The sequence below is a fragment of the Dipteris shenzhenensis genome, chromosome 21, assembly GCF_047967505.1.
Source record: "Dipteris shenzhenensis isolate YYH24624 ecotype China chromosome 21, Dip_SZ_1.0, whole genome shotgun sequence".
Taxonomy (NCBI): Eukaryota; Viridiplantae; Streptophyta; class Polypodiopsida; order Gleicheniales; family Dipteridaceae; genus Dipteris; species Dipteris shenzhenensis.
The window spans coordinates 10,676,599-10,695,019 of record NC_141616.1 but is presented as its reverse complement, the minus strand read 5'-3'; the positions used below and the strand labels follow the sequence as shown (position 1 = coordinate 10,695,019).

The window sequence follows — 18,421 nt, the reverse complement described above, 5'->3', positions numbered from 1 at the left end:
AACAAGGGTGTCGCATGCTGTCATTCAGAAAATTACAGCATATCCGAATTACTACCAATTCTCAAAATGTAAATCCATTACCTCAGTGCGTGCGATTGTGAGCAAAGCAATACCAGTATTGCCATATTTGGGCACCGCTGCTACACGCCCGTCATGCACTGCACAAATAATGACTGCTTGTAAATACAAATATCGTGAAAATATGACAGGATATACAGATGACCAACAGGACAATGTATGGCTAAATGTTATCAACAAAGAAAGCCAGCAAAAGTAAAAGGCGGAGAGATGAGAATTTGCAGCTGTGAGCAATGGATCATGCATTTGAGAATGGGCAAACTATGCAGTTTTTTGGACAACCACCAGATGCCTAGGGAATTTAATAATGTGCTAAGATTATCCTTCATGCATTCGATGAGGATAAGCAGTAACTTTCAGAGCAGCCAGAGGAAGAGCACAATTGCAGATGAAAATTGCCTACTTATTAAAAGCGCAAGTGATGATCCATGGTGGTAGAGAGGTTTCAAATTTCTACACTAGTCGATAATGTCAGAAGAGAAGGGTCAACTCCCTGTTTTGTAAGCCCCCAAATGAGGAGAGCATGTGGAATTGACATGTGGGGTGATAAAGGGACCTGCAGGGAGAGGCTGTCATGGGCAGCACACAGGCTGCCACTTGGCCAGCATATACTTTAGGGCAGATCTGTCCTAGAAGGGACAGCAATGGTGTTAGACATCCTTCGGGCCACACATGGGCCTTGATTTAGGGCAAGTATCCAGCCTGTTTAAGGCCCCATAGGAGAGGCACAAGAGGCTGTTGTTGGCCCTCAGAATGGGCAGAAATGGCACCAATCTGGAGGGCCTTTATAGGCCCCGAGGGTATGGCCTGATCAGCCAGCAGACTAGGCTCGTCAGCCAAACCCTAGGCAAGCATGTTGGCCAAACCTAATTGGATCAGCCTGCAGGGGGCTTCTAGCCCTTTGTAAAGCCCCTATTAAGGGCAGAAGAAGATTCAGCTAAGCCCTTTGCAGGCTGCAAAAGAGGCCTTCATAAGTGCACACAAGGCACTAGGGAGGGCAGCAGCAAGGCAGAGATTTCAGCCATCATCCAGCCCTTTAATGTGCATTCAGGCACAAGAGAAGGTGGACCAAAGGCAGCAGCAGGGTGCAGCAAAGGCACAAGCAGCAGCAGCAGAAGACCTTAATACTTGTGTAGAGCTCATAGAGTGAGAATAACATAAAAGTAACTCAACAATTATTTGGAGAATATCCACAATGTGAGAGAAACACCATCACGAAAGCACAAAAGCAAAGCAATAAACTACACACATGAAAAGGATGAAGATAAACAAAGGATATTGTATATATCTGGCCCAAAACTGCTGAAGAAACTACAGTAAATCCTCCAAGTAGCCACACTCTCCTACTAAGGGTCATTAGCCTTCTTGATTTAAAAAAATCACCAATATGGTTATAGTTGAGGCTCTGATAGTGTCAATATTGTGTACATCTTATTAGTAATTGCCATGGCTATGTGATTAGCTGTAGTATTGACATTACGATCGAGATGGCCTTATTTTGTGACCTAGATCTCAATTGGGGCTTTTGGCAAAGCCCTCAGGTCTTGATGGGACCGAGTAATACAGATACTACCAGCAAACAATGTCTGATTGTACAATATCTATTGACAAAGGTCCTAGGGATGTGGGACAGAGAAGGGTGCATTAGGATGGAGTCGTAGGATAAAGGCAGAACAAAATGGGAAGGTGGTGCTTGATGGAACTCTATGTACGTCTATAAGTCGTAGGATAACGGTAGAGTAAACTGGGAAGCTGGAACTTGATTGAACTCTAGGGCCACAAATGAAAGGGAAGGTGGAGCTTGATTGAACTCTAGGGTCACAAATGAAAGGATATCCCTCTTCATGTGTCAATATGTGTTCTTTTACATCCATGCATATGCCCCCCCGCTACCCCTCCGCCACCCTCATTGCTCCCTCGCGACCCCTTTGCTACCCCTCCGCCACGCCCCCACTACCCCTCCGCCACCCTCACTGCTCCCTCGCCACCCTCTGCTACCCCCCTGCCACCCTTGCTGCTACCTCGCCACCCCTTCGTTACTCCTCCACCACCCCTCTGCTACCTCTCCGCCATCCCTCCGCCACCCCTCTGCTACTTCTTCGCCACCCTTTGCTGCTCCTCCGCCACCCCTCAATACCCCTCTGGCATCCTCCCACTAATCCTCTACCACCCCCCACCCCCCGCTGCCTCAGCACCTCCTGCGCTGCTATGCCACCAGCTCCCATTCCGCCGCCTCTGCACCACCTCCTGCCACCTCTCACCTCTGGTTGCTCCTCCATTCCGTCCATCTCTACACCTGCCCGTCCTCCTAAAACCCTCAGCCATGACCAGCACCTTCAGTCTGTCGCCTAGCCTGCTAGGGCCCACCCGCCTTCCCTCAGCCCATCACCTATTCTACCAGGGCCCTCGACCTGTACTTGCCTTCCACGGGACCTGCTGGAGCACCGCCCCCTCTCCAACAGGGCCACCTGTGGAGGCTCACAGGCCTCTCCATCTGATGTGGGTTCTTCACCAAGGCCAGCCACCAGGTATACGGACCTACTGCTGCTACCAACACCCTCATAGGGGCTGTCGTGTAAGAAATCCTAGATTTACTATATTTAGAAATGTGCTAAGGAACTGAAAGGAGACTGAAATAGCAGAGAACAAGGAATAATTGTATTGCTTGAGTCTCTGTAGTGTATTTGTAGTGTCTCATCCATACAATTGGGCCTCTCTTATATAGAGAGTGAAGAGTCACACATGAAAAGGTGTGTACTCCAAAGTGTATGTGCATGAAGAGGTGTGTACCCCTTGTGAAGGGTGTGACCCTTGATGAGAGGGTACATTACAATAGGAATGCCTCTTCAATAGAATGTCTCTTGTGAAGGGTTGTGCCTTATAGGAAGTGTCCCATCGAAAGGGCATACCCTTCCACAAGTGTCCATTCATCAAACCATCCATAAGTCTAAGGTATAGAGAAAGGAATACGTCACAAATCGTGACATCCCCTCCCACTCAAAATAAGACCCTGGTGGAGATAATGAACGGATGTAGAAAATATCACTGTAAATTCTGAAAATACTGCTGTAAAATGTCAGGGTACTGTTGTAAGTCTTCATCATATTGCCAAGTAGCGTCGGAGTCGTCCAAATCTCGCCAAAGAACAAGGAATTCTGTGATAAGTCGATGTCGAGTCTCTCGCTGTCGATGGTCCAGAATACGCTCAGGAATAAGGAGAACATAATCGTCTTCGATTTCTAGGACATAATCACCTGCAGGAGGAACTGCTTCATCACCTGGAATGTACGTCTTTAGCCAAGAAATTTGAAATGTCGGATGGATTTTACCCCATGATGGTGGTAATTCCCATTTGTAACTTAAAGGTGAATTTTTCTTGATGATCCGGAAAGGTCCATAGTATCTTGGTCGCAACTTAGGAAACACAGACTTAATCGTCTTATAGCGATGTGGGGCTACAAACAATAGCACCATGTCACCAATGTTAAATTTCAGGTGACGTCTATGTTTGTTGGCAGACCGTTGATACTGCTCTTGCGCTTTTCGCATATGATCCCTGACTTGGAGTAGAATGTCTTGCACTTCTTGAACCAGTTGATCAGCTAGGGCCACTCGATGTTGAAGTACAAAATTCGTTGGCACGATCGGAGTGTGTCCATAAGCTGCTTGAAATGTAGTCATGCTGATGGCACTATGGAAAGAGTTATTATAAGCAAACTCAAGGAGTAGTAGATACTCTTCCCAAGCTGCTAGGCATGACTGAATATAATGTTGAAGCATTTCTTCCAGAACTTGGTTGACTCTTTCAGTCTGGCCATCTGATTCTGGGTAGTAGGCTGAACTGAACAGTAGAGTTGTACCCAAAGATTCGAACAGTGAAATTCAAAAGTGACTGGTAAACTTAGGATCTCTGTCGGATATGATATTCTTCGGCAATCCATGGTGTCGGAAGATGTGTTGTATGAAGAGTTTGGCGATGTCCGAAGCCTGTGCACTACTTTTGCAAGCAACAAAGTGTGCCATTTTGACGATCGATCAACAATTACCATAATCTGAGTGTTACCTCTGGAGGATCGTGGTAGTGTTGTAATGAAATCCATGGAAATACTTTCCCACCTTTCAGTTGGAACTGGAAGAGGCTGAAGAAGTCCTGTTGGAAATCGTCGGCTTGCTTTCATTTGTTGACAAGATAAGCAAGATGTAACCATTTTGATGACGTCGCTTTTTCATCTGAGGCCAGTAGTATGTTACACTGAGTAACCGATAAGTCTTGTTGATGCCTGGATAGGCAGCATCAGGAACTACATGATGCTCTTTTAACAAAAGACGTCGAACCTCCTTGTCATGTGGTACACAGACACGATCTTGATAATACAGAAGGTTGTCCGTATAAGAATAGGATGAGAAAATCTTATGTTCGGAAGTCGAAGGTTGATCTTTGGAAAGAACTTGTACTGCTGTGCCGAAGTCTTTATCATTGAACTTCCTTTGAATGAATTCGGAACATCCACAGATAATGTAGAGATTACCATAGCTGATGCTATTAACCTGCTGAGAGCATCTGCAACTACATTGCGTAGTCCTGGAATGTACTCAATGGTCATGTGAAAGTTGGCCAGAAACTCAACCCAACGTGCTTGTCGAGCGTTCATGACTGGTTGAGTAAAGATATACTTTAAAGAGTGATGGTCTGTCTTGACCACCGAGTCGGCTCCCATGAGATAATGTTTCCAAGAGCGATAAGCATGTACAACGGCAAGAAACTCCTTATCATAAACCGGGTATCGGGTTTGGATATCGGAATGTTTATGGCTGTCAAAAGCAATAACTCTGCCTTCTTGCATCAAGACTGCTCCTGTAGCGATGTCGGAAGCGTCGGTCATGACCTCAAATGGAAGGTTGGGGTCAGCAATAGCCATAACTGGTGTTGTAGTGAGTGCTTGCTTGAGTTGTTGGAAACTATACTCTGTTTCGGGAAGCCACTGAAAAATTGCTGTGCTTTTCAATAATTCGGACATAGGAGCTGCAATTTCGGAAAACTGATAGACCTTTGTATGGTAGAAGTTTGCCAATCCGAGAAAAGAGCGGACATCATGAACATTCTTAGGAGTAGGCCAGTTTCAGATTACCTCGACCTTCTTGGGATCCACAGAGATGCCTTGAGCTGAAATAACATGTCCCAAATATTCGAGTTGGGTCTTGAATAACTCACTCTTCTCAATGTTGATGTAGAGAGAATTTGCACGGAGAACTTCAAAAACTTGGTGAAGATGTTGTTTGTGCTCATGTAGGGATCTACTGAAAACGAGGATGTCATCGAGGTAAACGATGACGAACTTCTCGAGGAAAAGCTTGAAGATGTCGTTCATTAGTGTCATGAATGTGGCCAGGGCATTGTTTAACCCAAAAGGCATGACCAAACATTCATAGTGTCCATACTTTGTTCGAAAAGCTGTCTTGTACTCATCGCCTTCTCGTATGCGAATTTGATGATAACCTGAAAGAAGATCAATCTTTGAGAATTGTGTTGCATGTAGAAGTTGATCGAAGAGGTCATCGATGCGAGGCAATGGATACTTGTTTTTGATAGTGAGCTTGTTGAGGGCTCGGTAGTCGATGCAGATGCGCATTGACTTATTCTTTTTTTCCACAAGTAGTACAAGAGATCCAAAAGGGCTGCGACTGGGCCGAATGTGACCTTTGTCGAGTAGTTCGGTGACCTGTCTTTGGATTTCTTCATTTTGAGTGTAAGAAACCCGATAAGGAGGTTTCGACGGTGGATTACTGCCGGGAATAAGTTCGATTGGGTGATCCACTGGTCGTCGAGGTGGTAACTGCTTTGGCAATTCCTGTGGAAAAATATCCAGGTAGGGCTGGAAAAAAGGTTGGTTGAGGTATTCAGGAGGATCCTTTGTTGGTGTCTCCTCTACTGCCGTAACCAACAGAAGTGAAGTCTTTACTTGACGTTTACGAACCCACTTCTTTACTTGTAGGGCAAAGGCAACTGGGGTTGAAGGAGAGTCCCTAGAACCAGTTAGCTCAATAAGTTGTCCCTGGTGGACAAACTGGATAGTATGGCTGCGAAAACTAATTGATGGATCATAGTCGTAGAGCCACTATTGTCCAAGTATGACATCGTACCGAGAAAGAGGCATGATGTCGAAGTTCAACTTGTCCGTATAATGTTGGATGCGAAAAGACAAGTTTTTAATCCTAGTGTTGCACAAGAAGGTAGTTCCATTTGCGAGTTCAATCTGATAGTCCATGAGACTAGGACTGGTGGTCAACCGAAGTTTGTCGACCATAGAACTAGCTAGGAAGTTATGAGAGCAGCCACTGTCAATGAAGACAGTGACCGTTGTTCCACGAATCGATCCTTGAACACAAAGTACTTGAGTGGCCAGGGAAGGTTCGGGGTTGCTGGCAAGGCTCAGGTGGATGGTATTTGCCATTCGAACAGCTTTGCCTTTCTTGTCTTGTGCTGGGATAGCATCTTTTGTTTGGGAAGTGCTAGGTTTCATATTGGAATTTTGCTTTGGTCGCTTGGGACAATCGAACCATCTATGGTCGCCTGTACAGATGGTACAAAGTCCTTTTGTGCTGGAGCTGTTCTTCATGTTAGTGGCCGCACCTTTATGTTGGGGATGTCGGTAATGACTTTGTGAAGAAGAAGAGGCGCGATCCTTGGAGGAGTGCTTCTGTTGGAATCCAACATATGATTTCTGAGTCTTCGGGGGATCTTGAGACTGTCGCTGACCTTGATTACCGGAGTTTTCTCGAAACCTGGTGTTATCTTGAGGGCGAGCACCTTTGGCCATAGTAGAGTTCTGTGTGCGATTAGCACTCTGCTTCTCTGTGTTTTGGAAATCTGTAATGCGCTCTGCGTAAGCAATAGCGCCAGCTGTGGTGGTGATGTTTGCTTTAAGGACATCAATGCGTAACAAGGGATTTAGGCCTGAGATGAAAGCATGAAGGCGATCATCCTCAGTTAAACCATCAATCTCCAGCACCAATGTGGTGAACTGAGAGATGTAGGAAGACAGGGAGCCTGTTTGCTCCAACTGACGGAGTTTTGATCGTGCTTGGAAGTCCGCATTGGCAGGTATGAACTGCTTACGGAGCACGTGTTCAAAACGTTCCCATGTTAACACACTTATGCCGTCCTTTAAGCGTCTTTGCCACCATAGAAAAGCTGTATCCTTGAGGAGGGAGACTGCCAAGGCGATCTTTTTGCCTTCAGTGAGGTCAACAGTATCAAAATACATGCGCATTTTTGCGAGCCATTGGTCAACTGTTTGGCGATTGCGTTGACCAGTGTAGGCTTCCGGAAGTTTGATGTCAAGTCTTTTAGTTTTGGAAGCTTGAAGTAAACCATAGAGGGCACGTAGTTCAGTGTTTTCTACCTCTGGTGGGAATGAATCCGCATGGTCGTCTGGTTGCGTCACGTCATCCTCTGTATGTGTGGTATTGCGAGATTCTTGAAGTTGTTGGACTTTCTGGACCAAGTCGGAGATGCTGTCCTGAAGCTGGGAAATTTGAAGTTGCAGTAGTGTTTCGCCTTGTACGTTGACTTCAGGGGTCTTTTTTGGACTTAGTCTTTGATCTCTGGAGAGGCTTCACGCAAGCATTGCGACATATCGGAGATCCCTCTGAGAAAAGCGCGAACCTGCACTCTAGTTTGTACCATTTCTGGAAGAAGATTCGGGCTGCTCCCTGAGGTTACTCATGTTGGAGGGGGCAGGCGAGGCAGGATGGAACTACCCATGGAAATTTGGTAAAGGAGGTCCTGTCTGAGGTAACACTGGTGATGCCGAAAGGGGTGTTACTGCTCGTGAGAGGACAGGAGTAGGTTGCAGAGTCCACGGATCTGAGAAGGGATAAGGAGCTGCTGTCGGAAGGGGAGGATATCCAGGGGAAGGAGTGCCTTCAGAGTGTAAATACTGTCTTGGGGAAGGTACAACCTGTATAGGAGGATATCCGGGAGCTGAAGGGGGTGGAGAGTACCCTGGAGATGCCGAAGGTGAGGGGTAAAATTCTCTCCAAAGATGGACAGCAAACTCTTGAGGAATATCATGTTCTGGGTATGTTCGTGTCTCGTGGAACACAACCTAGACGGTGCTGAGGAAGTAATGTAACTGAGGTGCCTCACGTAGAAGGTATAGGATGTGGTCCAAATCACTAGGAGGGCACGTGACACAGAAGACCCACGATGCCAAAGCTCCGAAATGGGCTAGTTGTGCAATCTGAACACGATATTGTGTGGTAGATGATGCCTGAGGTGTCCTTGAAAGGCCGGGTGAATTACCAGGGGTTTCCATGCTTTAAGGGAGCGTCTTTCATTTGTTGTAAGTTGATAATGACAAGAGAATCCTTAGAAGTAGAATGGAAAGAATCCACCTGGCAATGATTTAATCTGCCAATTTGTTGCGTAGAAAAGGCCTGCAGATTTCTGTCCGGAGGTCCATGTTGCAGTGGGTTGCGAGGAGCAAATCGGGGCCTGGCTGGTCCGGATTTGAAAACAGGAACAGGGCGCATTTAACAGGCTGTCTTCATCGCGATAGGAGGGCTGAACCGCTGCTGAACTGGCAGGAAAAGGTGGCGAAACAAGGGGGGGGGGGGGGGGGGCAGGCTGTCAATGGCGAAACAGGCTGATGGCGAAACCAGGCTGCAGGCTGTCACTGGCGAAACCAGGCTGCAGGCGTCCAAGGCTGATTTGCGACCGAAATGGCAGGCTGACGCTGAATCTAGTGCTGCAGGCTGGCGAGGCTATCGCTGATCTGGCGCTGCAAGCAGGGAACCAGGGCCGAAAGACTGGCGAGGCTAGGGGCTGCATATGGCGAGGGGAGCAGGGCAGCGAAATGGCGAGGCTAGGGGCTGCGCAGGTAGGCAAACGTGTTTGACGAAAAAACGTTGTATGGGCGTTTGAAAGGGATCGTCCCTTTTGTCTTTTCGTTTGGGCTGCCTACGTTGGGTGGTTGCCCAAAAAAAAATTTAAAAGGTGGGTTTATTTGACCCTTGGGTAACCTAGGGTAGACCTAAAGTTTGGGGCTGGGTTTTTTTTTCTTTTTAACCCCTCTAGGTACCCTTTTTATAAGTGCTTGGTGCCAAAAGGTGTGCCTATTCGAAGGGGTGTGACCTTTGGAATAGGTGCACCTTTTCATGAAGGGGTGTGTCCCTGTTTTTAAAAGGGGTGTCCCCGCATGAATAGGTGTGTCCTTTTTGCCACGATGGGGTGTGTCCCATGGGTGAGGAGTCAAGACTCCATCATCAAAAGGTGTGTCCGATGGTGGAAAAGGTGCGTCCCTTGGTTTTGGGACAGCCCAAGCACATGAAAAGACACGATTTTTGTCGTGTCCATTCACATCAACTCATGATTTGTGGGAGATGGAGAGGCCATTGATGAACTTTAGGCAGGGTTGGTGCTAAAAATTTTTACGCTCATCCTCTCCATCTCTTCCATGCACAATGTGCACGGTTATCCTTCTAGCGGAGAAAGATGTATCAGATAGGTGCTAGAAGGTGGGGGGCATTTCCTACAGGCAGGAGCGAAATTTGCTCTGATACCACTGTAAGAAATCCTAGATTTACTATATTTAGAAATGTGCTAAGGAACTGAAAGGAGACTGAAATAGCAGAGAACAAGGAATAATTGTATTGCTTGAGTGTCTGTAGTGTATCTGTAGTGTCTCATCCATACAATTGGGCCTCTCTTATATAGAGAGTGAAGAGTCACACATGAAAAGGTGTGTACTCCAAAGTGTATGTGCATGAAGAGGTGTGTACCCCTTGTGAAGGGTGTGACCCTTGATGAGAGGGTACATTACAATAGGAATGTCTCTTCAATAGAATGTCTCTTGTGAAGGGTTGTTCCTTATAGGAAGTGTCCCGTCGAAAGGGCATACCCTTCCACAAGTGTACATTCATCAAACCATCCATAAGTCTAAGGTATAGAGAAAGGAATACGTCACAGATCGTGACACGTCGCTCCACGTGGAGGCTGCTGTCCACATCACAGGCTGACGGCCAGCCCTGTGCACCAGCAAGTGAACCCGCCATTGAATCATTGTGCTGTGCGTCAATGGCACAACAGCCTGGGCCATGCTCAACAGCCCATAGCTTGGTTGCTGTAACAACCCTGGGCCTTGTTAGAAATGACCCAACAGAGGGTACACGCAGTGGAAGACTTATAATAATGCCCAGGAGCTCACACAGTGTGCGGTGTGGGTGTGGAATCACAAACTTCTTTACTTATGTGCATACAATAGGTGTGCAGACTCATCAATAGACAATGAACCAACCAGATAGAGAAACCACCAAAATATATATTTCCGTCCACAACTATGGACACAATACAAAAGAGACAGATCCAGAGTCCCACCAATGATGTGGTCCTCTGATCTTACCACAAGGTCCTTCTCCTATCTGCTGGCTATCTCTAGACTCGAGTCCGCGTGCTCCACCTGGAGCTTTTGTAGACTTTCCGTCCAGATCACAACACCTTGCTGCCCTGAGAGACAGCCAAGGTTCAGCCCTTGAGAGCTCAGTCTGCAGCACACCTTCTAATCTCCTTCACCTCCAAGATGAGGCCCAAGAAAATGTCTTCTAGCTGCTCCTGTCTGCTGCCTGTTCTGCTGAACTGTTGGGTATGAAATGAGGCCCAGGGCCTCTCCTTTTATAGGCCCCAAGGGGGCTGACAAAAAAAAAACCGACCAGCCTGCAGCAGACTGGCCGACCAGTCTGTGGCTGGTCCAGCCCTAAAAGGGCACACAACCCAGGGCTTTTGGCCCAAACTTCCAGGGCCCTTTGGCCCTCCATTCAAGGCAAGGATCCAGCCTATATAAGGCCTGCCTTCTGCCCACTGACAGCCATATTTGCTGCTCCATATCTGGGCCTGCACATCCTGACATATCTGTGCCTCTGCCAGGTCCTCTTCCCAGCCATGTGTCCTGCGCCGTACTCCTGTACATCCTACTGTCCTGACCCGCCTGTACCGCGCCATCATCAGGGTCTGTTGCAGGCCCTTCCTGCCCACTACCCTCGCCATGCTGACGCCATCTGCTGGTCCCAATCCTGTGAGGTGCTGCCCATGTGGCAGCCCCCTCTCTTTCTTCTCTCTTGGGCACATCCTGCCCTAGGTCTCCCTCCCCCACGCACTCCTCATTTGGGGGCTTACAGATGGGGAGGTGACCTTTCCAACACCCCCTCTCACCGACACATCTCAGCCCAATGCCAACATGTCGATGATGATGCTCCAATAACTCCCTGGTCGTAGTCCTCTAGGACTCTTTGATGTCGAAATCTTTTCCTGGCTTTTCATCCAGTGGCTCCTGCTCCACCAGGTCCAGTTCCGCTTCCACACATCCTGGTACACAGGTCCATCTTTGGTAGCACCTGCTGGTACCACCTCCTTCAGTCACGTTCCCGCCTCTGAACTCGAGCAATCCAGCCGTCACGATCTTCCAATCGTCCCCCTCATAATGAGTGAACAACCTGAAGTCTTCCAAGCACCATGCTCTGAGGGTCTGTTTCAACCCGTCCTTCCTTTGGCAAGGTCTGCAACCAATGAATATTTCTAGATAACCTGGACCATGAACTCTCGCTGAGTTCTCAAGCAGGTACTCTTTTGGCTTCAGTACTCTTTGTCCATCACCTTCTAGCAATCTGCGTCCAAGATTTGAAGAAGCACCAATACTTCCCCTTCTGCCTTCGAAGAAGGCCAAGTCCTTCCAATCTCATATCACCTGAGACAAATGAAGAGCAGAGTCTCTCCACAGCATGCTATAAAGGCTCAAATGCAGAATATCAAATACATACCAGACTGTTGTACTGCCTGAATGTTCACTCTGAAAGCAAACTCTCATTGAGGCACCCACCAAGCACTTGTGTAATCCTGTACTGTCCCCTTCTGAACTCCAGCATCCATCTGACCATGACACCCCAGGGCCTTCCATGGAATCCACCCTTGTGTCAGTGTCAACAGCTACACACCTGGAAGGTACCAAGCGCTCCATGCTATCCTTCACCTTCACAAAGGCATCTGACTCCTCGTCGACCCACATCTCTATGTCATACATCCTTACTGTGATTTCTGGATCAACATATCTGACCTCGATAACACTCGATGATGTCACCAGGAACAACTTTTCGATTACCACATTTGCTTTGGCCTTTCCCTCTGAATCTGAGTCAGACTCCTTTTTGTTTTTCAGATCCGCCTTTTTCTTTCTGCAGTCCTTTGCAACATGTCCGGGCGTATCACAATAGAAACACTTCTTCTTGTGCTTCCTCTTCGAAGTCCCCTCGTCGTCAGAGTCATCTTGCTTGGACTTGCCACCGTTAGGCTTGCCCTTTCCTTTGCCAGTGGAATCCTTCACCAGCATCGCCTTGTCATCTTTATCCTCGTTGTAGAGCTTCTCCCGAGCTTCCTCATGTAGCAGTAATGGACACAACTCCTCAAACATCAGAGGTTTGGTCCTCTGTCCTGCTGTCACAGCCGTAACAAAGCTCTTGAAACTCCGAGGCAGTCTCCTCAGTACCATCAAGGCCAGATGGCATGAGTTTGTCTTCTGACCAATTGCTGCCAGCTGATCCCTCACCACCTTGACCTTCGTCAAATGGCTATGTACCGTATCTCCTTCTTCCATATCAAGATTGTAGAGTTGATGCTGAAGAAGCACAATCCGGGAGGTATTGTCTGTCTCGTACAGATCCTTCAGGGTGACCCACGCCTCTACTGACGTCTCGGCCAGCTGGATATGCGGAAGAACGGAATCCGCCGTAGTCCCTATGATTATTGCCAGGGCATGGGCATCTCTGTCTTCCCAAGCTTCAAGCTCCTCTCTGTCTACTGCCATGAGTATCTCCCCTTTACTGTCCACCATGTCCTCCGGCTTCGACTCCTCTCCCGTGGTCAGCTTCCACAACTTCCGAGCCACTAAATGACTCCAGATCTTCACTTTCCAGATCGGGTAATTAGTCCCGTCCAGGTTCCCAGACTCTCCAAAATTAGGGATAGTGAAAGAGAGAAAACTGGGGGAGGAGGAAGGGAAAGCAGGGGCTGAAGAGGCTGTAGAGGTCGACATCTCTGCTGTATATACCACACAGCAAAGTCAACCAAACTCAATTTTAGTAAACCACAACTCTGAACGCACCTGACTGAACCTGAGTCACCCTCCTTCTCGCAAGGGCACAATCCTCCAGTCGTGGAAGTCGATTCCCAAGAGCTTCTGAATCAGGGTCGTCCTTCAGCAAGGTCCCTGCCTTCAAGCTCCCACACCTGTGAGCCTCCTACTTGGGCTCTGATACCATGTTAGAAATGACCCAACAGAGGGTACACGCAGCGGAAGACTTATAATAATGCCCAGGAGCTAACACAGTGTGCGATGTGGGTGTGGAATCACAAACTTCTTTACTTATGTGCATACAATAGGTGTGCAGACTCATCAATAGACAATGAACCAACCAGATAGAGAAACCACCAAAATATATATTTCCGTCCACAACTATGGACACAATACAAAAGAGACAGATCCAGAGTCCCACCAATGATGTGGTCCTCTGATCTTACCACAAGGTCCTTCTCCTATCTACTGGCTATCTCTAGACTCGAGTCCGCGTGCTCCACCTGGAGCTTTTGTAGACTTTCCGTCCAGATCACAACACCTTGCTGCCCTGAGAGACAGCCAAGGTTCAGCCCTTGAGAGCTCAGTCTGCAGCACACCTTCTAATCTCCTTCACCTCCAAGATGAGGCCCAAGAAAATGTCTTCTGGCTGCTCCTGTCTGCTGCCTGTTCTGCTGAACTGTTGGGTATGAAAATCATAATTTTATTGTTGGTGCTTCATTTAGATTGTGTAGAGAGACAGTAAATTGCTTTTTATAACTTGATTTTGTATAATTGAAGGGGTTCTGGGACAATCGCCAATTCTATCGATGAAAAGGAGGTTGCAGGGACAATCTTTCCCTCTTTAGGGAGAGGGAAGTTCAAGCAAGAAGGAGAGATGGTAAAATTGAGCTATCAAGTGTTCCAGGGATGCAGCGAGCCAGTGGAGTGGGAGCAGTTTTCACACGACCCATCTTCATGATGACCCATGCAACCCAGGCACGACTCACATGGGGACGTAGTGCTTTGGCTCGACTAGAGCGACATTGCTTCCAGACGCACTTCCAAGATCCACTGACAAAGGGCTGGCTTTTCAATACGCTAGTGTGACCGACTACCATGTATGCTGCACCCTTCCGGGGATATGATCTCCAAGGACAGAATGGAAAAGACTTGAGAGGCTACAGGTGATTATGGGATGCAGGATGATCCGGTGCAAGCCCTCAGCCCCACATGAGATAGTGCAGGCAGAGTTCACCATGACACCCCTTCAAGTTGACTTTCATTCACAGAGTTTGGGACTTACCTCATTGGAGACTTCCAAGGCTAGCCTTGGAGTCATCCAGACGACTAGCAGAGGACAGTGCTGACACATGGTATGCATGTTGGCGTGCCAGACACAGTATCCAGATAGACAAGCTCCCCCCCCTTCCAGTACAGCATGGACGCGCCTCCTGGGTCAATTTCTCGAGATGAGATCAACCGTATCATACGGTTAGATCTCCTCCAACTCCACACATCTCGGACTTGGGGAGGGCCAGGAGCTCCCCACCAAGGCCCAATTCTACCGCAACCACTTTCTGAGAGTATCATCGGAGGGATTCGTCATCCGACCCCAGTATCTCGAGGACAGAGGAGTTTCACACGCACTAAGCATTGCCATTGGACACATACGGGTTTCGTCCCATCAAATGAGGATTGAGGCAAGGAGAGCCACAAGCATACCCAGAGAGCAACGTATTTGCATGCTATGTACGCTAAGGGTGGTTGAGATAGAGGAGCACTTTCTTTGTGTTTGCCCAGCCTACTATGAGATCCGGGGACGCTACCACTGTCTCTACCTAGAGGGGAGTGGACTCGGTACACTATCACAATTGATCCAATTCCATGACCAGGTTTGCATTGGGCTTTTTCTAATGGAGATGTGCCAGCACCGGGAGACACTACTGCGAAAGAGCAGAGAGCAGCAGGAGGGGGTTAGACCATAGGACATAGAGGCTGAACGGGCATAGCAACATGTCATAGACTTCTACACATTTGAGTCAGCCCCAAGACACAGTGGAGTGGAGGAGAAGGAGCTAGCTGACACGAGGGCAGCCTGGATAGATGACACGATGCCGCTGAGAGAGGGCTGCAGAGACCACGTGCAAGACAGAGAGTGCCCAGAGCACATTGAGTATTGGCTGAACTAGCAAGGCCACTGATAGATGGCTCAAATTCAGATCAAAAGGCCACTATAGTGCATCAATATCTATGTCAAGCAAGGATGCCCCCTCTCCCTGACTTAAAGAAAACTATAAAAGGGATACACAATTACTTCTTAAACTCAACATAAATACGAAGTGTTTGATCATAACCGAATGGCTAAGAACACACAATGGGACAAAAGCTCGGATTAAAGGCTACACACTCCTTTCCTCCTATATACAGACGATGTGGTTCTATTCGCAAGGGATGAGAGCAGCATACAAAGACACTTCGATGCCGTAATTTCTGTACATTTTCCAGTATGCAAGTGAAACGTTGCAATTCCTCAGGGGTTCATAGACTGAATCGAGCCTCTGATTAATAAATCATACTTAACTTTCTACCTTTCTTGGACGAGAGATGAACTGCAGTTGCACGAGAAGAAAACTCAATGTCATTGATGGAACATGGCCCAAAGGGGGCACGGATGCTTCAATCACTCCAAAGAGAGCAAAAAGCGAAGAGAACGACGAACCAAGACAAATCATTCCCAATACAGAGCACAAGATTCGCAGAAAATACCCTCCAGGTGGCGGTGTCCTCAACTGTTAACATGATGACCTTAAAGCCTTAAGAGAACTTAGTTGTTTTCTTCCATTCAACTTAGAAGGTTCGATGCTTATTCGCGTAAATGTAATCCTAACTCGTTTTCAAAACTATGAGTTCAAAGAGATATTAGAGACACGGAACACCTTGGAAGCGAGTGCGGACAACGTCAAGAGGATGAAGAGCCGCAACGGTTGTGAGACCTGCCACTGCTCCGGCAACGGCATTTTCCCATTGCCATTGCATAATGTCTCAGTACTCAACATCAAGAGTCATGCATCTACAACCCCTGTTTGCCGAAAGACAACTTATGCTCCACTGATTCTCGACTGCCTGCTTCCAACACAGATCGGTATGTCATTTCTTTACTCGTTCTTAGTGGAGGAAATCATATGACAGGTTCAAAAACAAAGAGAGAAACGCAACCTTCAATTCGAGCTAAAATGGACTTCGATTGCAATTCTTAGTGGACAGAATCATATGACAGATTCAAAAACAGACTCTGATTCGAGCTGAAATGGGTTGTAATTGCAAATGAACATCCATGCAGCACCTCTAGGAAATATGAAAAGCCACATCATGCATATACAGCTGATGCCACGTCAGCTGCACAAAGCCGCAAAAGGTATTCTAAAGGGCTGTTTTCCCGGTTGGCCCAATAGGAGGGACGGGTATGGACACGACACAAAAGATTTGTGTCCGGCCCATGAAGGCCACCAACTCCATGGCACACTCCTCCAACCGCTAAATGATTGGCCCATTCCATCTCCTATGCATGCAAATAGATTTAGATAGCACCCCCCCCCCCAACCACTACACCAATCACACGTTGGTGACATAAATTACTAGACTATGATGACCGCCGGCTAGTGTGAACCACCACACCCGGCGACCATCCTCCAATTTTATTTCCTCCTCCATGGGCGGACAGGTAGTGTGAACCTAGCCTCAGGGTGTTGGTGTTTACAGACTAGCGCAACATGGATACCACCCATGGATGACCCTGTCAGCCATGGCACTCAAGGGGCCACTGCTAGCCTATGCGACGCCCTCCTCGATATACTCTCAGCACCTTGCTCTCAGTCGTGAATTGTTGCAAGGCCCCTTCCCATTTATACCTCCCTAGAGAGGCTCAAAATCTAGCTACTATGTTATGACTACAATTCTCTGACCAAGGCCCATTCCCATCTATACCTCCCTTCCTAGAGAGGCTCAAAATCTAGCTACTAGGTTGTCACTATAATTCTCTCACCAATCCCACTAGCAATCATTAGGACATAAGATTTTATTGCCCTTGACATCGGTTCGAGCTCTTGCTATTGTAGGGATGCCCTCTTACTAGCCTTATATGAGAGTTGCATGGCCCTTTTTAAATCTCCTAGGAACGATATTCATGGGGTCCATTAAATGTATAACAAGGGGCTCTACTCCCCCATTTCTTCCACCTCCCCCCCTTCCCTCATTAACAAGCCCTCCCCCCTTAGAATACCTCTTTTTCACACCCCTCCTTTGGGCCTAAATTCAATAAAGATTTCATTCTCATCACCAATAGGTCAAAATTTGTAGTAGCTAGAAGAAAACCTAAAATCCCTTTGCCTTTTTTCACGACAAAGCTTGTGAATTTGAAAAGCACTCGCAACCTTTTTTTTTGGTAACGTTTTCTAGATTACGCATTCATTTTTGAAAGACTATTGTGTAGTAACTTATGCAATGTAGTCTTGCAAGCTTCTTTTTGTTTTGATAGAATCCCATGGTTGATGTAGAGTATGGGGGGGATTGGAACTCATCCTTTCTTGGCACGATCAAAGTCTTTTGGAGGTCAAAGGTTGAATTTTGGGCCATATTCCCCATTTTTCAAGTCACTTGAGCATCAAACAAGTATGAACATGGTAACATTCATAGTTTAATTTTGTTGTGGTGTTGAGCTTTCCCATAGTATGGCCAAACCCCAACCCAGATGGTCCAGTATGTGCCATGTGATAGTCCAATTAACCATTGATATCCTCGATTGCAAATGGGTCTCCCATTAACCATGGGTTTCAATCTAGGTTTACAGTGTCTTGTGCTCAAATCTTGATCAGTGCCTTGATGAAGAAAGCATGAAAACTCTTGAAGAAGATAGTTATGTCTATTAGGCGCTGTCTTACTCCAAATACCAAGGCGTATGGCTACACAATCATCTTTCCCAACTTTTCTAATGCAAAGTCTCTTGCAACAAACTCGCATAAGCATCCTTTCCATATTCTCCTCGGATAACATTACATGTCTCTTTGGTTCTGGAATTGATGCCATGATTCTTCGCCTCTTCACACTCACATACTTTCTTTTTGTAAATAGTGTCTTGCGTTTTTCAGTTGTAAGACCATCAAACCTCGAATCCATTTCCCTTGAATCTTCATCTCTATAATCAAATGCTGTGTGGGCTTGAGAATTATTTGATGCCTTATAAT

General features: G+C 47.1%; 1 protein-coding gene across 1 annotated transcript in view; it reads right to left on the bottom strand.

Annotated features, from left to right (window-relative positions):
* FOLT1 (folate transporter 1) overlaps nucleotides 1-16,518 on the bottom strand; it is an 83,768-nt gene extending 67,250 nt beyond the window's left edge. Inside the window, exons 1-3 of the mRNA XM_087392220.1 lie at nucleotides 16,398-16,518; nucleotides 16,118-16,304; nucleotides 82-158 (exon numbers count right to left, since the gene is read on the bottom strand). Of these exons, the coding sequence (XP_087248346.1) occupies nucleotides 82-158; nucleotides 16,118-16,217 (177 nt within the window). The 5' untranslated portion in view covers nucleotides 16,218-16,304; nucleotides 16,398-16,518. The remainder of the gene's footprint in view (nucleotides 1-81; nucleotides 159-16,117; nucleotides 16,305-16,397) is intronic.
* Between the last annotated feature and the right edge of the window lie 1,903 nt (nucleotides 16,519-18,421).